The sequence below is a fragment of the Cryptomeria japonica genome, chromosome 3, assembly GCF_030272615.1.
Source record: "Cryptomeria japonica chromosome 3, Sugi_1.0, whole genome shotgun sequence".
NCBI lineage: Eukaryota > Viridiplantae > Streptophyta > Pinopsida > Cupressales > Cupressaceae > Cryptomeria > Cryptomeria japonica.
In genome coordinates, this window is record NC_081407.1 from 288,010,105 (window position 1) to 288,035,087 (window position 24,983).

General features: G+C 37.0%; 1 protein-coding gene across 5 annotated transcripts in view; it reads right to left on the minus strand.

The window, feature by feature from the left end:
• LOC131068526 (probable sugar phosphate/phosphate translocator At1g06470) overlaps window positions 1-24,983 on the minus strand; it is a 61,135-nt gene that overhangs the window by 18,757 nt on the left and 17,395 nt on the right. For all 5 annotated transcript variants that reach the window (XM_058003720.2, XM_058003719.2, XM_058003716.2 and 2 more), the window contains exons 4-9: window positions 21,081-21,166; window positions 20,882-20,931; window positions 2,195-2,262; window positions 943-1,043; window positions 594-606; window positions 131-315 (exon numbers count right to left, since the gene is read on the minus strand). In XM_058003720.2, the coding sequence (XP_057859703.2) occupies window positions 131-315; window positions 594-606; window positions 943-1,043; window positions 2,195-2,262; window positions 20,882-20,931; window positions 21,081-21,166 (503 nt within the window). The remainder of the gene's footprint in view (window positions 1-130; window positions 316-593; window positions 607-942; window positions 1,044-2,194; window positions 2,263-20,881; window positions 20,932-21,080; window positions 21,167-24,983) is intronic.

Below are 24,983 nucleotides of genomic sequence, written 5' to 3' on the forward strand. Positions count from 1 at the left end.
AATCCATTTACCAATTCCATCCAGTTTTCAAAGCAATATAAACAAATTTTCCTATCTTTTCATAATCTATATTACATCTCCGCTCAAAAGATAGAAAACTCAGAACCCAATTTAACCCCAGGGTTCATACCATAAAAAATGCAAGTGATCCTCCAAGAAGCATGAGCAAAGAGCTCTGAAAAAGATGTTGACGAGTATCAAAGTAGCGAGTCTTAGAAAGACTTGACCAAGGTTCAGTTATTAAAGAGAAAATAGCAGTTATCAATGCCATAACTGGTGTGAGGTAACTCATCACAGCAAAGGGGTTTGTTAAGCCTGAAATATAACAATAAGAAATATGAATCAGAATTATTATTGGATTTGTTTTAAAAACAAGCGATAAACATGAGTCCTATCCAAATATAATAATATAGGAATGAGGTAGTATCATCAGCTCATGAAGGGGCACTTACCAATCTAATCAAAAGAATACAAACGACACTTATTTCCTTTCTTGATGTATGAGAGGAATTTGCAATAGAAACATAGCTCTAACAATAATTTTTTATTTTCTATCCATACATAGCAAAAGCGTTCTGGATAAAATCACTCACCATATTCTTCTTTCTTACATTTGAAATCACATCAAGTCCCACGAAGCCACATGTACAATGCATCACACCATGTATCAGGCACCAGATACAGAAAATCAAGGCATTCACAACCATACAACTTTGATATAGAATTGATAAATGACAAACAACTATAAAATATGGCCTTCTTACATGCATACACTGATTACCATGATAATAGCAATGGTAAAACAACCAATACAGCCTAAACTAACAAAGAATAATCTCAAAAGCATGCAACATGATGTTAAAAGAAAAGTAGAAACCAAATCTGCTAAGACATGCAAAAGTTGAGAAAACAAAGAATTCGGAAACAAGTATATATATACACCTGCAAAAGAATTTGTGTTACAGTCCATCGGAAACCTGACATCAAAGCAGCCATCATGACAAAGGCAAATCCCCAAAAATTAAATTCCGTTGATTTTGCAACTGCAGTTTCAGAACACAATGACCATTAGCCAAATCCAAGATGACTACTCAAACTACTGACAAATGATAGTCAAATCTGCAAACTTTTTTCTATATCATATACTATGTTACCAGATTTGTCCAGAACTGAATCCATTTGCAGTTCCTAAGTTGCCTGACATGGCAAACAATAAGGTTTAACAAATCAATAGATTTTTACACTCGGTTTTCCCTCAACTTTTTCTTTTTTCTCTGTTTCCCATTTAAGGTTTGCTCTTTTTCAAGTTGTTTTTGTGCCAATTAGCACCTACATATCATTCCCAACATTTTCAAGTTGGAAGGAAACACCCTCGACGTGTTCCCAGATCTCAAATAGCTTTTGGGAAACTACTCATTTCAAGGAATTTCCTGGAAATTTCTGTTCTAGAAACATCTGCCTGGGACAGGGGGAAGGGGACCACAAACAGTGTAACCCATTGACATGACCTAAAATTTTCTTGTTTTGTTCTTTCCAAACGTCAAAGGGATGAGTACAGCATCTACACTGCAAGGTTTAGAGAAAATGTTTTTTATCCTATCGAGTATAATGCAATCAATATAGATAGAAAAAGAGAATTAATACTAATGTTGCTATGAAGACAGCATATTTACTCTGATTGTTGAGTAATTTAAATTTTGCTTTCTAATGCTCCTTAAAATACATGAAAGATAACAAAAGAAAAACTCTTTTCATCACTACAAAGCAAAAACATTATCATTTATATTTTCAGCATATTATCATTTAAATAGAATTAGTAACTTCAGTTCAAAAAAGGCTATTTCACATGCCATTTCAAATAAACTAGTATGTGCTCAAGAATCTACACAAATAGAATATTTTAAACCTTTGTTAATATCAAAATTTGGGATTTCATGCTGACAACGTTGCCTAAGTATAAGGAATGCCAAGACTCTTCTCTGAATATTTAGTGGTTGCTCACAATAGTCAATAAAGTCTCTCGAAGTGAAAACTGATGCACTCTCAATGGGTGCTCGTGAGGATACAGCATTACTTGAGTCATATATTTCGTGCTTTCAAAAAGTCTAGTCTAATTTGGAAAACAAGCCTGTTTGCCAATAAAAGAAAATGTCAAATGATAAAACCAAATGTTTTAAGAGAGATGAAATTTTACCTGTCAGCATAACTCCAAATGATATAACAAATATGATGCCTAGAAGTTTATAACTTGGAGTCTCCAACCTGCCAAATAAGCACTAGTTGTGAATATGATTTCTAATTCATTGAAAAAAGGGCAATCATACTGGCTACATTTATTGTTAATTACAAAATTTCTGTTTAAGTACCATGTTGCTTATTCAGTAGTACAACCTTTTTATATTTAAAATAAAAGGTGATAAACAAAGTAAATTCAAGTGAGTTCTAACAACCCTTAATGTCAAACCAAAACTAGAACATGGCATTCTACAGCTCATAACTAGGGCTTGTTTGTTGAAGCCTGAAGAAAACATGAAAGTATTCCCCAATCTTCGATTAAAAATTTAAAAGTAAATAAAGATTTCCAATATGCTTAGACAAATAAGTCTAGGACAATCCAATTCAGATGAATTGGCAGGTATATTAAGCGGGCTAGTTAATTCATAGATATGTTAATTCATCTATTTGAGAACCTTGTAAAATAATGATTTGACAAAGCATTTAGTAATGGCATATTCAGCTCCAACATTGTCCATCCGTTGCATGAGGCATGCCTAAAGAAATATACAAATACAGACCATGCATTCTAAAAACAATGGCTTAACATGATCAGTAAAAAATGCTAATTAATAATTGTACAATCAAGTATAAATCAAAGCAAATCAGGGAGGAGGGTCAACCTGCCTTACATACATGGAAAATGAAATCTTCCTCACCAATGCAAGGACAATATCGGTCAATTAACTTGTACATGGCTATCCTGATCAAACGACTTCTAAATATGGTTATCCACTAGTTGACTTGCTGAGAAAGTCTGGGTCTGATGGGTTTGAGTTTTCAGCAAACTGTTGTAATGCAAACTTTTCCATAAAGTTTACAGTGGCAAGATGAGTTCCATCCAATTTTTTTTGCTCAAACGAAAAATTCCCATTTTCAGGAAAGTTCCAACCCTCCAAAAGTAAGCACTTGTGCCATCATAAATTAAAAGAATCAGAATTTCACAATTCCCTCTTCCAAAGAAAAAAAAATGCCATGTACCATTTCAGACCGAGCATTTCTATATAAGCCACTTTAAGTATGTACAAAGAACTGCTTCACAACATGTATTTTTTTCTATATAAGCCACTTTAAGCATTAAATTCGTTTTTTTGAAGCACAACAGGTATTTTTTGGTCATGACTGTAAGCTTATCGACAGCTAGGGCAGAAAAAACATGTCTAGGGTTTTCTACAATTTCATCTGTGTTGTTTGCTGCCTATGGTTTTCAAAAATTTTGCGGTCTTCTTTCAAGGCAGCCAGGTTTAGTGTTCATGATTTCAAATTGTGGGAGGGATAAGAAGATGTCTTTTCTCAATCCTGGAAAACATGCTTTTCTCAATCATGAAGGATAAGAAGATGTCTTTGCAAGAACATTTGATGAAGATCAAAGACATTCACAATCAATTGCAAGTCATAGGTCACACGATGGAAGAAGAAGTAGAAGATATGGTGGTTATAATGATAAAAAGCTTATATGAACATTTTATTGAAACACTCAACATCACATCTACCAGTGTTGACCCGAAGAAGCCCTTGGACAAATGGAAGAAGCAATTTGATAGCAGCAGTGATACAATGAATGTGGAGCAAGCCTTTGCAACCAAGGACATAAGCGAAGAGAAGTGGCCTCAAAAGAAAGGTCATGGGAATAATGAAGATGCTTTGAAGAATCTAAAAAATATTACGTCACTCCTGTGGTGAAGTTGGTCATATGAAGAAGCACTACAAGAAGAGGTTGGCTGAAAAGAGATCCAACACAGGAGGACCTCCACGAAAGGCTCATGTAGCGAAACATTCTAAGTAGGAGTGAGCTTTCTATGCTTTCATGACCAAACAACCAGCAGATCAGTCAAAGTCTTTTGCATGGTCCATTGATTATAGAGCATCTCAACATTTCACTCACAAGAAAGATTCGTTCACAGAATACACAGCTTGCTTAGATTCAATGATCTTCAATGGTGGTGAGGAATACATAGTTGTTGGCAAAGGAAATGGGCAGATACCTTCTAGAGGTAAAAGTCTCATTTTTCTCATTGTGTATTATGTATTGGCAATGGAGCTCAATTTACTCTCTACAAGTCAGATTATGCACCATTATCCCAATTTGGATGTCATATTTAGCAAACACAAATGCTATATTGTTGAAAAGGAATCCAAGATACCATTGTTGTTGGTATCAAAGATCATGATTTTAATCAACTTGTTGATACTAGAGAGATTCACGAGCGTGCATTGCAGCCATAGTGCATCAGATATATATACATGTAGCATCATAAAATTGCAACCCTTGCAATTTTGACCGCATTTTAGGCCCTCACCTTTGCGACTGCATCGCCCTGTTCAATTGAGACCCCTCTCTGCATCATCATTCTGAATCTCCTCCTGTTTCAGCCCTGATATCACCTCAGGATCCTGTCCAAGCCCCAACATAGGGCAGGACAGAGGCGTGGCGCCCTTGTCCTCCCTCTTAGGGTGACCCTAAGATGGGTCCATCCGGCCCTTGACCCTAATTAGCTTTTTGAGACTTAAATTCCCCTCTGTCGGCCTTCGGTGAGATGAAAATTAATCCTCCAAGGCAAGTATAAAAAGAGATTTAGTCCTCTCATTTGCATAGGCAAGGATATACAAGAATAAACGAAAATTAGGTAAACAAGTGGAAGGTCTCCATTATCGTCATCAAACATTCAAGTGTTCAAATCTTCAAACATCTCCTTCTTCATATGTCTTCTTCATTCATCCATTGGAGCAACATTACAACATTCATTTGCAAGCATGTGTGTGTTAAGAGTTTTGTCAACTTACATGCCATTTCATGCAACACTTGTGACTAAATTCAAGAAGCAAAGCAACCATCATCGACGAATTGCAGATCTACAAGGTATACATTTCCATCATTTACATTTAAGCATTTGCAATTACTTTCTTTCAAGGTTGATTACTCAACTAGGGTTTGACTAAGGCAAACCCCTATCCACAACCCTTCTTCCCTTCTTTTATGTATGTAGGTTGCAGGTGCACAACTGTAATTGCAGGTTTGGGCTTCATTTTTCAGAGATAGAAAAACCCTTTTCGGCTCGCAGATTTTTAGAAGGACCAAGTGCAACTTCAACCCGATCCCAACAACTTTTCTCCAAATTTGCAGGGCAGATCCGTATCAGTCTAAATATCTCAAATCCGAAGTTACAGTGCAATCCCGAATCGGTAGCTCCTTATTTCACCCATTTTGTCTTCATAGTCAATAATTCAACTCTTCTACTTACAAAAGAGGGTAAATTGCATTGCACCCTTGCAATTCACTTAGTATTCAGATCCTTATTCACTCTAGGATTTGGATCTAGAGAATTCAACCCCTCTTTTGAATGTAAAGTATCTCCCAAATGAAAATCATCCTAGTGGTTTCCTTTCTCTCTCCTAGGAGGGGAACCACTAGGATCCAATTTTCCACTTTACAATACATTATAGCGTCAGTAGTATGGACACCTCAACTTAACATATTTATCTCAGTTGGCACAAGACAATTTGGTAGAGGGTTTACCTACTATGCAATAGCATATGTAGGGAGTTTGCATAGCTTGCCAAGCAAGGAAGTAGCACAAAACTCCTTTTCCAAAAAAGCAATCTTGGAGAGCCTCGAGAGTCCTACAGTTGGTTCATGCAAACGTTTGTGGACCAATGGATACGACATCGGTCACTTGTGCCAGGTACTTTCTTTTGTTTGTTGACGATTTCAATAGGAAAATGTGGATGTTTCTCTTGACGAAAATCATGTGTGTTAAGGAATTTCAGAAGTTCAAATCATTAATAGAGAAAGAGTCAGGATGTGACATCGTAACTCTTAGATCTGATAATGGAGATGAATTTTGCTCAAATGAATTCACTGAATTTTGTGTTAAACACGGTATCAAATGGCAATACACATCACCCAATACTCCACAGCAAAATGGAGTAGCTGAGTGGAAGAACCTTACTATTACAAATATGGTCTGATGTATGTTGAAAAACAAGAGTGTTCCCAAGAAGTTTGGGCTGTGGCAGTTTATGCTACAGTTTATCTTCTCAACAGGTCTTTGACATAGGTAGTGAAGGAGAACACCCGAAAGAAATCTTTTTTCTAGGAGAAAACTGAAAGTGATTCATCTTAATGTTTTTTCTTTTACTGCATATGTCTGGATTTTGAATGTAAAGAAATCCAAGTTGTACTTGAAGAGTCGAAAGTCAATGCTTACAAGGTACAATGACAATCATAAAGCTTATCGGCTAACTGATGTTGACACTAACCGCTTAAATTTCAGCAAGGATGATGTGATTGATGAAGAAGTTGGGCCCTTTCAACTCTCTTCTATGATCAAGCTTACTGAAACACAACTTATCAAGCTTGAAGTAGCTCCACCTGAAGGGGAAGGACTCTTAGGATTTGGTGCATGTATAGTCTCTCAGGCAAGTACTAATTCCCAAAGGTTTTCTTGAGAACCTAGATTAGGATCCAAATGCAATAAAAACAAGCAGCCCAAGTCATGATGGCAATGCTAATTTGAATGGAGAGGTTCTTAAAAAAAGACCCAAGTGGTGGGAAAACACCATTGTTGATGTTCGCAATGATGAAATGATTAAGGGTAGATCATCTGGAGGAAGGAGCAAGCAAAGCAAAATTTACTATGCTCTTATGGCTAACATTCAAGAAATTTAGTAGCCACAAGTGTTTGAGGAAGAAAAACATAAACCTGAATGGGAAAAAGCCATCGAAACCGAATATAAGAGTCTTATGAAAAATAAGACCTGGACTCTTTCAAATCTTCCACTGCAGAAGAAAACCATTGTGCAAATAGTTGTACAAAGTTAAATATAGAGCTGATGGTACACTTGACAAGTACAAAGCACGATCGGTCACAAAAGGGCTCTCACAAAGAGAAGGTATTGACTATGTGGAGACATTTGCTCCTACAACAAAGATGAGCACAATCCATTTAGTTCTACCCGTGGCAGCACATTTTGGTTGGAAAGTCCATCAAATGTACACAAAGAGTGCCTTCCTCAATGATGATTTGGAGGAAGATGTGTACATAACTCAGCCTCAAGGTTTTAAGGTTGCAAGAAAGGAGCATCCAATATGTCGAATAACAAAAGCTCTATATGGCTTGAAGCACACACCCATGGTATGGTACATTAAAATTAATAGGTATTTAGTTCAACAAGGATTCCAAAGAAATCGTTTGGATACAAATTTGTATGTCAAAAGCGTAGGCAATGAGATCATTCTACTGATAATTTATACAAATGATATCATCATTACAAGTAGTCATGTGCATTTGATTGAACAAATCAAATGTAACTTGAGTAAGGCTTTTGACATGACTGACTTAGCCTCCTACATTACTATCTAGGTGTATTAGTTTGGCAGACAAGTGGTGGTATTTTTATTTCTCAATTTAAATATACCACGAGTTTTCTTGACAAGTTCAACATGACAGATTGCAAAATCTCGTCTACAACTATGGAGAAAAAGTTGAAGCTTTCAGCTAAAACAAACACAAAGGTAATAAATGAGTCAGTTTTCAAGCAAATAGTGGGCATTCTTATCTATCTTACAGCCACTAGACCTGATTTGACATATGCTATGTGATACACTTCTTGATTCATGACAGCACCAAGGCAAAATACTAATTTACAACAAAGCGGGTGTTGAGATATGTGAAAGGGATAGTTGACTTTGGCATTCTATACAACAGAAGAAAAGATCCTAGACTAGTTGGATTTACAATTTCAGATTGGGCAGGTTTTGTTGATGACAGAAAATTTACTTTTGGACATGTTTTCATTCTTGGCACACGTGCAATAGCATAGGCCAACAAGAAGCAGCAAGCATTAGCTCTTTCTTGGACAGAAGCAGAGTATCAAGGAATAGCCAAATCAATGACTTAGAATTTATAAATTATTAAAATTCCCAAGGTACCAATCAAAAATAATAAGAATAATAATATAAAGATAGTATTTATTTATATATGGAATATTTATATTAGATATTTTACATTATGTTCTAATATACATCTTCAATAATTAATTAATTTAAGGGACAAAGGTGCTCATAATAAACTCCCAATCTTATAAAAGCAACTAAAGCCTTGATAGATGAAAGATTCCCATTCAGGCAGCTACATCACAGTCCTTATAGCTTATGCTTACTTAGCTTGGAAAAGGCATTCAATTCCAAAAGGTAGTATGAATACTCCTCGGGCCTCTTATCCTACCCATGACCCTTCAATATTGGATCTTGGGCTCTCCAACATGACCTCCAAGTCCTTCAAAAAGGCTATAAAGCTCTGTTACCGGATTTGTGGGTTTGGGTCTAGGTACGGGTTCAGGTTCAAGTTCAATCCGGGTTTGAGATCAATTCAGGTTTGCCTTGGGTCCAAACCTGAAGCCCAAGCCAAATCCTGAGCAAACCCAAGTGTTTTTGACACCATGGGTGTCTAAAAAAGGGCCCACAAGTAAAAGAACCATTTAAAAAACAAAAATGCCCCCGGCCCTAATTTTGCCCTACCTTTCCTTCTTTTTGTCATTTCACCTCATTTTTTCAACACAAAACTTGCACTCACCATTTTTTTCTCGTAGCTCGTTTTGAACGTTACTGATTTAGATGCTACAATTACACAACTTGCCCAAGTCTCAATAGATATTGGTAGAGCATATTTAGCTATTAGTTGCTTTTTTACAACTAGCTATGCTTTTTTGCTTAAGTTCACTTAGGAGTGCTTATTTTAGTTGTGCACCTAGTTTAGCTATTATGCATCTAGTTTAACTAGACTTGAGCTTTATTTACCTCCTCATGCTTGCACATTAGTTCTCCTAAATTTATCTTTGTGCTTTCTTTATAAGCACTTCATTGTACAATTGTAATACATCCTGTAATTTTGTATTCTTTGCTTGTGAGTAATTGTTGTGACATTTTCACACATCGCCCCATTGCAAATGGGGACCCCCATTTTTTCTGCTTTCTAGGATAGTTGTAGAGTCTTTTGGCTATTAGCCTTGCATTTTGGAAGAAGTGTAGTATCCTTGGTGGCTAAGATGTAATCAAGACAAGTCTCTCTTTGGGATGAAGTCAAGCACAGCACTTCCTTTGCCCAACCAAGCTACCGACTTGCCTCTTGCAGCACCGCTAGTGGGTGCCCAAACCCGATCACTTCCCATTGCCATCTCACACCCTCCACTCTCACCTTCCACTTCCATTCTCTTCCATCTCCCCTCATTTCCATTTTCTTCCCTTCATTTCTTCCCTTCCCTAAACCTCTCCATCCCTTAGCCTACCTTCCTCTAACCTTCATTCCCCACCTTCAACTCCTTTACTACCTCCCACTTACCATTTCCTACCATTCATCATCTTAATTACCTTCACCCTCACTACCACTTCCATCTCTTTCCAATCCCCACACTTTCTTAACTTCTATCTTTACTACCTTCCATTACCCCCACTTCATATTTATCTCTCATCTTATATCTCTCACCTACCATTTCCTACATCTTCTAACCTACATTCTATATTTCACACCCTCATCCCGTTTTCCTTACATCCTAAACCTCCCTTATCACCCTCACTATCCACTACCCCTATCCTATCCTAACTCCCTTCATTACCCTTTATACCTCCCACATCATCCTATCTTACACCTCCCAAACTCCCATCACCCACCTTACATCCTACACCTTACACCCTTACCTTTCCTTATTCCTTATAATCCCGCAGCTCCTAATCTACCCGCTTCCCATCCTTACCTTTTCCTTCACCTTACCACCGTATCTTCCTTCAGATACCCCCGCAGCATCTCCCATTTACAACATCCTATTTGCTCCCCTTTCTTCACCGCACACCCCCTTCTAAACTCATTACCTTAACTTTCCCTCTTCACAACCTTGCCACGTAATATGCTTGGGCCCACAAATTTTGGCGTGGAGACTTCAAAAAAAATTCTTAAGCCATTGCATTTGCCTTTGACTCCCCTTTACTACCGTGCCATTGTATGGGCCCACAAGCTCTTAACGTGGGGACTAAGGAGGAGGAGTTTTTTAAGGTATTAACATTGCTGGCCCCACAAAACACTATGGAGGCAGTTGCGTATGGTATTGTTTGTGCCCCACCAACTTTAGAGAAGAGAGCAAAATGTTTCTAAGGCATTGATAATGCCACTTCAGCATAGAGGCTAAACTGACATCAGCACTTCTTTTGGGTTAGGAAGGATGAACTTAGCCTTGCAATTTCTTTCAAATGCAATTCTCCTTCAAAATTGTAAAATCAAAATTTTGGCTGAGGCATGAAAATGATCTAGGTTGTCATTGCTTTCGAACACCTCCTGTCATTGCTTTCGACAGCCCCTGTCATTGCTTTCGACACCCCCTGTCATTGACCAAGACACCTTGTCTTTGACTTTGATGATCTACAACCAAGAAAGTATCTTTTATCAAGTCAAGTTCGATCAAGATGAAAGGAAAGGCAGCCATGTCTTGAACTTCCAACGATGCAATCTCAAAATGCATTTAATATGGATTCCAAGGCTTGAGGTCAATTTCAAAATGATGATTGAAGGACATTAAATAGAGGGTGGCGCGCAAGTGAAAAACATTTAAAATTGATTACCACGATTTTGGATAAGGAGCTTTTATTTACAAATCGAAATTGATAGCTTTACATCATTAAATGAATGTGATCTGGAAGCCTATTGTTTTAAATGCATTGTATTAAATGAAGGTCATCTAGCACCTGTATTCAGGTATCGTGATTCCCAAACAACTATTACTTTGTGTTAATCATTGCATTTGATCAATACAAGATCGACATTGCAACTGCCTTACAGCAACTCAACTATTATCAGCGAATTTGCCCTTGCTACAACAGCAAACTGCCTTCATTCTCTAGTGAGTTTGTTCTTTAAGGATGGCAATTTGAATCCTATCTCAGGCAATGATCATTCTACAGTGACTTCAAATTTGAAGGCCAGCGATCTCATTTAAAGATAAAGAATCCATCTAAACAAATAGCAACTCCATTTAGAAGCAGTGCTATTATAACTGTATGACACCATTGCATCCCTTGATAGCGACTTAAGGTGAAGAGCGATTATGCTAAGACACAGCGAATTGTATGCATTCCAATGATTCATAGAAATCCCACCATTGGTATGTGATCTAGGTTACACCAAAAGGGAACACCGAACTCATTTTGCCCACAATGGATTGATACTCCCAGTCAGCGAATTTATCATCAGGCACAGCAACATTGCAATTATCAAGCACCCTGAATTCAATCAACATCAGTAAGGAGTTCAACTTTTTTAAGAGGACATCGAGAGCATTCATTGACAACCAAGGCGATGTCATCAAGGCAAAATTATCAAGAAGTCAAAATCAGCCATCAATAGCAGTCAATTACCTCCATTTGATCAGCGGGTTTGCCATAGGAAGACAGCAACATTGTGGAATACCAGTAAATCCATCATCAACCAGCAGTGAAACTTGGGAAGAAAGGTCGCCAGTGCTACCGGAGCTGTTATTCTTGTAATCTCACTGAGACAAGAGGCAACTGCAAGTCTCACATTTTCACAAGGATGTTTCAATAACCTGTGCTGGACCAAAGCAAGCATCGATGGCTTCAAAGCCCAATTTAAAATCCTCCAGTCTGATTGATCTACCTTGGACAAATATGAATCTGATTCCTGTAACTTATAGAGAATATCATCAAAAAATTTCATAGACTCCCATCTTAATCCAAGTATAGAGAGTCAATTTCCCACTTCATTTTCTTTCTGCAAATCCCTTAGCTGCTCACACTGAAAAGTTTCAATTAATTCTTTTGAAAGAGGACCCATGACTTGTTCTGTTGTTGGTTTCATAATGTTTTTCCCTTAGTTACTTGCTAAACTTTAACACTTTAACATCCAACTCCACAGGATGGCAGACTCAATAGCTCTAATACCACTGTAATAGGCTGGACCTATTTGCTTCTGTTAACTACCAATCAGACTCAAGATATTTTATCGAACGGTTGACTTGCATCTATTCCAGGTTTGCTTGTGGGCATTAGAGCATACAGTTTGCACTCAACCACAAATTTAACGCTAAATGCAAGCAATATAAATCAAGCAAACTTTTCAGGCCACCCTATTCTGCCACAATTTCTTTCCAAACAGGCTAAGAATCAAATCAAACAGATATCCTGCAAACTACCCTTGTACTGTTTTCCCTTTTGATGCAATATATAGTGAATTGCTGATTCTTATTGCGTTATGAGCTACAACAACTTATTGTATTCGATATAACAATGAGTCAGCATCACAAGTAAAATAGTTTCAAACTTTGCAACCAAGACACTGTAATTTCCAGAATATTACAACTCCATGTTCATGACTTCCCAAATTTAATTTCAATCGTCACAGCTACAAGCAAATCAGTCAACATTTGCAAACTACAAACATGTCAAACCTGGTTCGAAAGGAATGTTATTGCAATCGATTCCTAGCCGCTAACAATGTCTTTATTCACAGGTTGTACCCACGCCACAGCCCAGCTTATTTCCACACCCAGAAAATAGAGTGCTCAGCCCAGTAATATCTAGACACAAGTTATCGCAGTCTGCCCCCACGCTTCAACAGCTCTCCCTAACACCGGTAGCCTCCTTGGTTGATATCCAACTCTTGTGCAGCTAGCAAGTCGCAGCTATTATATGCTGCCACGGTTTGTCCAAGGCTCTCGTCCAAGCAACTGAATACTGCATTCTGTATTACTTCCACGTGCTGGACTGGTAATCATAAAACTTACAGCAGTGTTTCCCCAATAAATTCAAAAACACACGGTGCTTGTAAATAATAATTTCCCTGCGTATTCTCCCTACTGTATCGAACTCCAAAAGGCATGTCGAACCTCACACTCTACAGACTCTTGCGCAGGAAATAGAGTTCCTACCTGAAGCATAAGTCCTGCGATTTTTAACCAATAAATACTCTCTGCTCAATCTGAACCACGATGACTAAATCCGAACATTCAAATGCTTCCAAATGAAACTGACAGTTTTCAAAATATGAGTTTGATAAATATCCACATAACCTGCAATTTTCCCTTTTCACTGGTTCCACAAATCCATTGCTATTGGTTTTCAATCTCTGCAATTTACTTTCAGATTTCCCAGGCCTGGTATTTCAGAGGTGTAAAAAATGTTGCTAATTGAGGGATTTCGTCCTCAAAAGCCTCAGATTTCCAGAAACTCTTCCAGGAATACAAATCCCAAGAAAAACCAATTTCCCCCTCCCCAGCCAGCATTAAAGACTCATATTTATAACTTCACTATGGGCATGATTCCCAATGCACCACAAATGTGGGACTAAACAAGTTATAATAAAATAATATTATCCCCCTTATGACTCCTCATTAAAGGGAACTTTTAATTTTTCCCTTAAAACATTAGTCCCAGCATTAATAATTCATTAAAGTTAAATATTTAACTTTTATAATTATTACTTAATCACCCAATAAATAAATGGCTCATTAATTTTTGCAAACTTGATGAAGAATTAAGATCACCAAAATACTAACATCATAAAATGCATCAAATATTCCCAGCCACTAAGCCACTATTGACTTACTATAAATAGTAAGTATCCGGAAACCCTGCCAAAACAACTCCGATTACCCTAAAACTGAAATTGCCTAGGCCAAAACCCTCTCTAATTCCTGTGAAGTCCTAGTTAGCCCTCAGGACCAAGGCGAAATGGCTAACGACACATCATCTGATAACAGGCTAAAATGGGGACATTACAACATGTATCCTATCAAATGTAATCCTAGCATTGGTCAAGTATTAAATGCTTTGCAATGGGTGTAACAAACCCTAATTAGGGTTTTTATCTTCCAATCTTGGCCATTGATTGCAAATCGATCTGAGCCACTAAATTGTAATGAGAGCACTATGTAAGGCCCCACTTCTTCATTTGTAAAAGTTAATAGTGAATAGCGAATATAGAATAGAGTAGCAAATAGCAAATAATTAGAGTAGAGTAGGAAGGGAAGGAAAAGATTGTTGCCAAGACATTGTTGCAAGAAGCATGTAAACTTCATTGAAGATATGGTGAATTATATATGTTGATTCAACAATTTGCATGGTTTCTACTTCTCAATTTGATTTTCATGTTGTTTAGATGAATGGAAGAACTTTGTGCATGATCAATGATGAAATTCGTATATCCATACTAATAACACCTTGCTGATGGTAAAGTGCCTTGCGTAGTCAACTGGATCCATCTTAGCCAAAACTTAACTTCAATTATCGCTTCTTCATTGATATGCATCAACTTGATGGTGTCTATGCTTGTGGTGATGATTTGAAAATCATAAAGCTATCCTTGGGAGATTGCACTAGCCTTGTGGACATGTTCGCTGCATGTTGAAGCAAGACTTAGTTGAATTCCACCAAAGATTGTCCATTGCTCTTACATTCCAAGAGTTAGATTAGTTTCCTAAACCCTCATCCCTTTTTCCTTTTTTTAAGAAATCAAGTGAAATCCCATGTTCTAGCATCATTCGAGCATTCAGGCATTCAACGTAAGTCTACCCTATGATCCCAGCAATATCACATCATATACAACTAAGTCTATCCAAGAGCACGTCAAGACCTGACATTCGAGAACCTTGGAATCGTCCCACTTGATCACGCAGCTTAGCATTTGGGAGTCTTTGTTCAAGAGAGGATGGAATACTTAGTATTTTATTTTGTGTTGCACAGTGCGTAAAAACACCATCAACGGTAATATAGCATTCATTTGTGCAACTCTCATTTGTGGAATATGTTTGTGTTTGTTGTTTGATCTTGCAGGTGCTTGTGTTGCAAAATTCAACATGGTATCAAAGCATGGATTTAGAAAGCCCCTTCTCAAGTTTTGATGGTTTCTTTACTCAAAAGCGTTGCAGGGTCACATATTTGTTTTTTGTGGATTTGGAGGTGGGCAATTTTTTTATCAATTTTGGAGCAAAACGGGCACCACCATTGCATCTATAGCATTCAAAAAGCCTAAGATAGACTATCGTTTCGTCAAAATCCGAGCAGTAGAAATTTGGGGTCAAATTGGCTAAGCACATGTTTTTCGAGGCAAGTTTTGGGGGTAGCTGAAAAATCTAGTCAGTTTGGGGAAAAACGTACGTCACCATCATGCTCATGAAGCTCAAGAACCCTAGAATCGCCTGTCAATTTGTCAAAATCGAAGATTGGGAATTCCTTGCAAATTAATTTCAAAGTTTCCATTTTCAAAAATTTCCGTTTTTGGAAAGTTTCCATTTTTAGCAAGTTTCCATTTTTGGCAAGTTTCTATTTTCAAAAAATTTCTATTTTTGGCAAGTTTCTATTTTGGGAATTTGCTATTTTCTGAAACTCTCTATTTTAGAAAAGTTGCTATTTTCAGAAATTTTTCATTTTTCAGGGCCCTTCAAAGCCTTTGAAGCCCTAAAAAGCAGTCTTCAATGTTTTGCTCATAACTTCGTCATACGGAGTCAAAGTCGGGCAAACGAGATTACATTAGAAAGCTGTTTCAGAGGGCTATCCGATTTTGCAAGTGGTTTGATCAGATTCTATAGCAATCTGACATACTAGGCCTCCAAAATCAGCCTTTAATTTCGACCTTCTAAGGCCATAACTTGAGCAAACAAACTCCAATTTTAAACTTCTGCATATCATCAAAAAGCTCTCAAAGTCTATCCAAATCTGCAGTCCTTTTTTTCAGATAATTCACCAAGTACTTAGTGATCTCAATTTTTGACATTTCTAAATTTTGTAATTTCTCAGCTTATACAAGTGCAAAAGGCTTTGTTTTCTTGGTGTGGGGGGGAGGTAGAATCGTCATCTTTCAAATTCCTACATTTCTCTAACCCTAGCCTAATGGCGGATCCTTCTATTAAGAAACTCACCCCTCAACTATCATAGCTAGAAGACTACAATGATCAAACTACTTTGGTCTAAGGGTTTAGGCTCTTGTTTAGATCAAACCCAACCCAACTTGACTAGTGAGTACAAGATCATTCAGCATAGGGACAAGAGGGATCAAGCTATGAGTTTGATTGCCCTGCATGTTTCAGACAATCTCCAATTCCATATTAATTCCTGCACCACTCCTAGGGCTATGTGGCTCAGATTTGAGCAAATTTTTTGGGGTATTAATGAGTTTCGTGCACTTCATCTTGAGACAGATTTGACATCATTGACACCTGATTCATTTCCTTCCATTGAGGACTTTCTAGCGAAGTTGAAATCCATCAGATCAGAGTTACAAGGTTGTGGCAAGCAGAAGACTGATAAAGAGTGCATCTTCTTGATTTTGTCCAAGCTTCGAGGCCAGTTTAAATTCTTTGCTTCATCATTCTATTCCACCATGGATGCTTTGGGTACTACATTCACTATGCCTTCATTTGAGATGTTTTGTGAGCACTTGACACGGGAGTGGGCCATGCTATCACAACTTGATTCAGTTTCTAGTTCCAAATCTCAAGCCTTGGTTCCTCAAACTCCTACATCTATAGGGAAATAGAAAAAGAAGCAAAAGAAAAGAGATACACAATCTACTCAGACGCCTCTAACTTCAGAGTCTCATGGACATGATTCAGATTCTTGCACATCTTCCACGAGGTCTTCATCCAAGAAGGACAAGTCTCAGTGTGCTTATTGCACAAAGCAAGGACATGATGAGCATTGGTGTAATGCAAAACAGATTGATGAACTGAAATAACTTCTTCGAAAGAATAATATTCAGCCACCTTCATCTAGTACATCCTCTTCAATCACTTCAGGACATAGACATTCTAGGTCTTCATCTATGACACGTGGTGAAGACAAGATGAAAGGTCGTGCTCTCTATGGATCGACACATTCTCACTCCTCTAGGTTACTTCTAGATTCAGGAACTTCACATCATATGGTATCATCAGACGATATGTTCTCTTCCTTTGAGCATCATGCATTTCCACATATTTTGATGGATAATAACACTTATTGAGTGTTAATGGGAGTGGATCTATTGAGATTGATGGTGGCACATTCAATAGTGTTCTTTGTGTCCTTGCATTATCTTCCAATCTCCTTTCCATTTACCAGATTACTCACAATGGGATAGGCAAGACAGTTGAGTTCACCCCTAATTCAGTGCTCATCAAAGATCTGCATAGTAGAGAACTTATTGCAATTGGCAATGTTGATCATACATCCCGATTGTATGACTTCTCACATTTTGCTCCCATTGAGCATACAATTCCATTGACTAGTCATATCTCTCATGCATCAAGAGTACATCACAAATCTGAGGAGAGGTTTGGTCACTTGAACCTATGTGTGCTTCAGTCATCCACAATGGTTCCTGAGACTTGTGTCGATCCTCCTCCATCTCCTGCTTCTTCAGAGATCAATTCAGTTCAGCGGGTTGATTGTTCCCTTCTAGTTTCACCAGAGTGGGATGAGTACTTACCAGGCATTGCAGGGTTGTTTGATACATCACACTCTCCAGAGATTGGGGACACGATTAAATATATTCCATTCCTCTTTGATGGCAGTTTGATCATTCCTATCATCCCATCTTTTGTGCCTGCAGAGGTTGTTCAGCAGGTATCTTCACAGCAGTTTAAATTTGCTTCAGTTGATTTGGCATCTTTTAATTCAGACATGTGGATAATTGAGCAATCTTCCATGGCACATCATGAGACATTTCCTTCCATTGCCTTTCATGAAGTTGTTTCAGCCTTGACCACTTGATTTGTTTCTTCCTGAGGGGAGAAACGTGGTTTGCCACTTTGAGATCTTCATCAACATTCATCCTCGAGCCTTCATCCTCAACATTAGAGCTTCTTCATTATGGGCAGGATACATTCTTTCTACTTTTCTATCCTATGGGAGGAATCTTGATTGTACTTATGTGACCGATTCAGTGCTTGGGGGGGGGGGGTGGGCCACTTGGAGTCCTTCATCTTAGTCAATGTAGTACCTTTTTCATGCATTGCATCTCTCGCTTTTGGAGATGGATTTTTTCCCATGTGGTTTTTCTCCGATTAGAGAGACTTCATTGGTTTGTACATATATACCTGATCAAGTCTTTTGTTGTTGGGACCCATTTCTACATTCATGAATTTAGAGTTTTTCTACTCACCCTAAGTTTCACTTAAGGGGGGGTGTTAGAGCATATTTAGATATTAGTTGCTTTTTTAAAACTAGTTATGTTTTTTTGCTTAAGTTCACTTAGGAGTGCTTATTTTAGTCGTGCAACTAGTTTAGCTATTATGCATCTAGTTTAGCTAGACTTGAGCTTTATTTACCTCCTCATGCTTGCACTTTAGTTCTCCTAAATTTAGCTTTGTGCTTTCTTTATAAGCACCTCATTGTACAATTGTAATTCATCCTATAATTTTGTATTCTTTACTTTTGAGTAATATAGCATTCATTTGTGCAGCTCTCGTTCGTGGAAGGTGTTCTTGTTTGTCATTTGATCTTGCAAGTGCTTGTGTTGCAAAATTCAACAGATATACATGCACATATGTATAGATAATGTCGTACCCATGTACTCAAACCCATATCTCGTACCCGCATCCATAGCCATATTGGCAACTCAACTATAAAGGCAAACAGCACATAGTCAACAATTTTCAAGGATAAGCACAAGGGCATCATAAGCTCTATTGATAATGGGACAAAGATTTATCCTATGACCAATAAATAGTTGCACAAGACACAGGTTCGAGGAGCACAATTCCAGTTCAAAAGCTATAGAATACACTACAATAGATCATGTGTCTTTCAACAAGGAGGAAAGGTTAATCATTCGGAGGAATGAAAGACTACTCTAAAAAAGGAAAGATCACTCATATTATGACCTCCACTCACACAACAAAGTGGAAGATAGGGGCTACAAAAGCCTAGTCCTAGAAGAGCTTACATAATGGCAGCCCTGTTAATACAATTTTGTCCTTGAACCCCTCTTTTACAAAGTGTCTGAAGCCTATTTTATCTATTTTTTATCTTTTTCTTGCTTACAAAAAGTATAGTGGCCCTCTACTCTTTCACTAATCCAAAAATAAAAATTAATAAATGATTGTCAAATTTCATTAAAAGGTTTTTGCGAACATACACGTCATTACAATCCACTCCTATCTGCCATTATAGTACACCTCTCAGCATAATTATGCAAAAATTTATTCAAAATTAGGTCAGCTTAAAGTTTATCCTTCTATGTAAAATTCATGCAATTTACTATAGGGAAGCAGTCAGAATTTTTTTTACGCAATCCAACTTCAACCTTTTTGGTAGATGGCTAGCATTAAACAATCGCTAAATACATACATACACACACACATACATATATGATATATATGTATGTATGTAGACACACAAACCTTCACCTCAAAAGTCTAGCAAATTTTTTTTCATAGTGGAAACTCACTCCATTGTCCCCTTCCATTGCCATTATAGGAAAACCATGGAACGTAGCCTCAGTCTACAGCCATCCATTCAGAGCCAACAGCTCTGACCTCCAAAGATACCATCTAGAAGTGAGATTTCCATACAAATGGCTTGTGAAAGGAAAACCTTTTCTCACACATGATATATAATAAGTAGAACCATGACATGGGATTTTTCAAGTTCCACAGTGACTTGAATGCTAATTCTTGGAGTAATATTGCCCATGGGCTCAAAAGGCTTTAGTGTACTAGTTTGCCAAGATACATTAAGGTATTTTCATTTACATAAAATGGAATACCAATGCTTGGAGTAACATCTCCCATAGGCTCATAAGTCTTTGGTGTATTGGTTTGCCAATCAGATACATTAAGTAAGTTGATTTACATTAAATGGAATGCCAATTCCAGGAGCAACATCACTCATAAGCTACAAAAGTCTTTGGTGTACTGGTTTTTCAATCAGCTACAATAAGGCATGTTCATTTACATAAAATGTAAGGAAGCCACTACATAATGACAAATTTTAGAATTTTTATGTGGTTCATAATTGAGACATTAACCAAACAGTTCTTCCTTTCTTTGAAAAATGTTATTTAAACGTCACAAGCTATCAATGCCTTCCCATCTGATTATTGTCTAATTCCTTTCTTCTAAGGTAGAAATTTGACAAGTAAACATGATTGAAGAATTATAACTACTTTCTTCACCATTACAAACCAATCTATGAAAGGGAGTTGAACAAACCAGTTGCACTACTACAAAGCTTCAAGAATTTTTAAATCCCAAATGTTCCTTCATAAATATCTTTCTTTAAATAACATTTCTCAAAAAAAGTAAGAACCAATCAGTTAGTGCAAACTGCACAGTATGCAATAAATAAAAATTGCTACTATGAAATAACTAGAAGTAAATTTAGCAGCAAGACACTCACAAGAAATAATACCAATATAATCAAATGTGTCATGAACATGATTGCTAATGCATGCATCATCAGGATAGGATGTGAATACAGATCAAGCAAATAAATAAAAGTAATAACATCCCAACTGCAGCTTTACGAAGTTCCATTCCCTCTAAGAATATCAATATACTTAAAAAAAAAAAACATTGAACATTACAAAAGTATGTGAATCCAAAAATATCAATAAATTGAACCTACTTGAAGGCAAAAGCAAACAGGAGTAGAAAAACTGGAGCGGAGGATTTACACTGCCAAAGATCATCAAACGATTTTATTTAGGCACATTGATCAGTAAATAATAGTGTAACATAAAATCTAGCAAGCATTATGACATCAAATATTTATATGAAGTTGTACTTAAATCATAACTACGTATGAAATTTAAACAGATACACACCATTGTTGAAAAGGTCACTGAAATGAAGATAAGAGCCACATTGCTAAGATCTATGTCAAGTGCAGTTGCCACAGCTGTTGGTACAACTGGTACAGAACAGACAATTCTGTAATTAGCCATGGAAATCACATTACATCAAATTAAATTTCCATTGTATCAGATTAAATTTTTATGTGCAAACTAGAATGAAGAATCGTGGTTATGAACTTCAGAAGAAAAAAAAGTAAACATGTCTGGATTGAATCAGACTGATTCAATATGTCTGAAAATCTGTACCCAACAGGAATTTGCCAGATCTAGCAGGATTTATTAAGTATGAAGGAAAGGCACTATCACATACTCAAATTTGACATGAGCCTCACATACTCAAATTTATCATAGCCTCAAATTATGTTATTAATTTCAGTTAGTATTCAACAAGAAGCACTGAAACTGAGATACAGCATTTAAACAAATTAAAAGACTTCTCCAATGAATCACAATGACACTTAAACCCAGATGATCAACAATTTTTGCATTTATGTCTTACTTCCATTTCATTTAATTGATCAAAACCTTCCCACAATCTCATGCCAGCAAGAGGTCACTAAGTGCTTGCAAAATAAGTAATAAGATAAATTATTTTACTTCTAAAATCAACTGAAGCTTTCACAATCTAGAACATAGAAAAGCAATAATCCATAGATACGTGTAGAGAACCTGAAGCATCAACAAAATAAAACTCTACAGGATTTGGAAATGAAGATGAAAAGACAATATTGCATATTCAAATGCAACACAGGCCCTTACGGAGGCAAAAAAAATTTAACAAGAAATTACATTGTTTTCAGTTAGTATTCAGCAAGACGTGCTGAAACTGAAATGCAGCATCCAAGCAAACTAAAAGAATTATCCAATGATATCAATGACACGTTACCCTGATCAACAAATTTTGCAATTATGTCATAAATCAATTATAATGGCTTGATCAAAACCTCACAATAAGCTCATGCCAACCAAAGGTCACTACAAGTTTGCAAATTAAGAAATAAGCTAAATTATTTCAATTCCAAAATCAACTGAAGCCTTCTCAATCTAGAGATTCTAGACCATAGAAAAGCAATTATCAATATAATAAAACTCTTGTTCAAAAAATCAGGATTTTCTACAAGATAGAAATGGTATCTTAAATAGAGTATAGTATTAGAGTCAAAGAATTACAGCCGAAAATTAATACAAAATCAGTCAAGGCAAAAACACAATAGAAAGCATAGACAAATAGAAGCTAACAATCATGGTCCAGTCCACTTTTAAGCATACTTTTGATGGTATCTTGTGAGAACCTGTTAGTGCATAGCAAAATTAGACTTCAGATGTTTCATGACTGCAAATGTAGACTCTAAAACCTTTGCTCAATATTGCTGGAAACTGAGGAATGGAGGACAGAAGTCTTCCTAGCCATTTCCAAAAGACCCTTTTCTGTCAAGTTCAGATCTTCCACCAAAATACTTTTGCTCTTTCACTTACATCCTCAAATTCATTCCCTGTGATAAAAAAAATAACCTGTAACAATTGGAGAGGGAGAACTGGGTGAAATTAGAGGTTCTCTTCATACTTGAAGTGAGCAACTGATTCTAGGTATCAACTCAGCAAGTTTGTCCCAACTATTGTACGGGTCAAGTTGACTCCACTGTGTTGATAAATCTGTTGGACTCACAAGTCTCATCAAATCTGAGCAAAGTTGCAAGCCCACATCTAAGAAATAAAATGGTTATGTCAGCCTCTGTGACTATCATAGATGAGATAAGACGTTAGAATCCATGCTATTTATATAGTTGTGGCCCCTAATACTGCAGTTTAGATCAGATACAGAACAATGGCAGTAGAAATCAAGAATTAGACCATAAGAACATCAATATCCATAAATCTAATATAGTTCATAAACTTATAAAGTGTCAATAGAAAGTAGTAGAGTAGACCCTGGGCATGGACCCAATGGTTGGGCTATTGAAAGATACAAACAATGGTCACACATTCAAAGCCAATTAACAAGCTATGTGTGCAGCCTCTCCAGGGGCAGCCCAAAGTTATAGTAGCTCACCCACCCCTTGCTTCCATCCCCTGGTTGTGGGAGCGTCCTTGATCACCGAGCTTCTGATTCGTCAAGTTACCTTAAAAAAGGAAGAAAAAAGGGAAAAAAGTAGTAGAGTACAAAGTACTCATAAGGTTAAAATATATGTGTCTAAAAACACATCACAGTTGCCAAGAGATGTGACATGGAAGCAAGGAAGGGAAGAGGGTCATCATTTTAAAATATGGCTACAGTATATTTTAACTTGTCCACACACAGTTAAACTCACCTCTCTAACTATCATAGATGAGCTAAGATGTCAAAATACATGCCATTTATATAGTTGTGGCCCCTAACACTATCGTTTAGAACACAGGCAAAACAATGGCAGTACAAATCAAGAGTGAGACCATAAGAGCATTTATCCATAAATGTAATATAACTTATAAACTTTTGAAGTGCCAATAGAAAGAAGTAGAGTACAAAGTTTTCAAAGGGTTAAAATGTATAAACCTAAAAACACATCAGCCACCAAGAAACGTGACATATGGATACAGGAAAGTGAATAGTGTCATCATTTTGAAATATGGCCAACTTATTTTTACATGACCACCCATAGTTAAAAAACTTGCAGGTTCTAGCAAATCAACCCTGCACCAAGCAAGTCACACTCGAACTCAACACTAAGTGAGAATTTAGCATGCCAACTTGTGGCAACTACTCACCAAGCCATTCATGGAACTTGCAAGACATAACCCAAATACAAGATGTGGTATTGGAATAACAATATTTCTGCAATTTTCAAAATTCCAGGTATTCTTTTCTTTTCTTTTTTTCCCAGGCATTTCTAGAATTCTTTAAGATTCCTAAAATCGCCATTTACATGTTTAGCCATGTTTCTACATTCAAACTAGTATTTATGTACTTAAATGCTCTTTTTTTATATTCAACAAAAAGTCTATTTTTTATTAGTGTAGGGTTGACCATTTTATGTACTTAAAACACCTTTTTTTTAATTTAAACATTGTTTATTCATGTTTCATATGCATTTGCCTTAACATTGCTTTTTTGTGTTTAAACCCCACAATGGGGTTTGTACCTTGCACCCAATGGCATCAAGAAGTCGAAACCAAACCGTTGGTAGAAAGGACATCAGTTGGAAGCATGGCATAACAAGACCGATTACAGGGACTGTCATTTGCAACTCTTGTGAGTTGAAAATGAATGGAGTCGTCAATCACCTCAAATACCACCTTGCATGCATTGATAGCCATGACATGAAATAATAGACTATCAATTGCAACTCTTGTAAGTTGAAAAAGAGTGAAGTCATCAAGCACCTCAAATACCACCTTGCATGCATTGTTCATGACATGAACTAATCACCAAACGCCCAGTCAAAGGTTGAACGGGAAATGAAAATGACCCTCAAGAAAACGGAGAGGATGAGGACAACCACAACCATTTCAATAGTGATGAATCCTGACATGGTACAGGAAACAGAGGTAGCATGACAAACATTTTGTGCTCCAATTGTGGTCCATGTATTTGCAATACATTCACTTTGTCACACTCTAGTAGAGTCCAGTCATAGGTTTTCTCTAAGAACAAAGGAGATATGGTGCTAGTATGGATCCATCATACTATCAAATAGGTAGACAAATGGAAGGAATTGTACATACATCAACTATCTAGCCACTTCAAATGTTAAGATGGAGTTATTTGGGTCCAAAGCACCTGAAACAAAGTAAACAATGTAGAGAATTTGAATCTAATGTTGGAGGAGATTCTGTTAAAGATCAAGAGAGGAAATGCAGTCCAATTTGTAACAATTGATGCAGTGGCATATATAG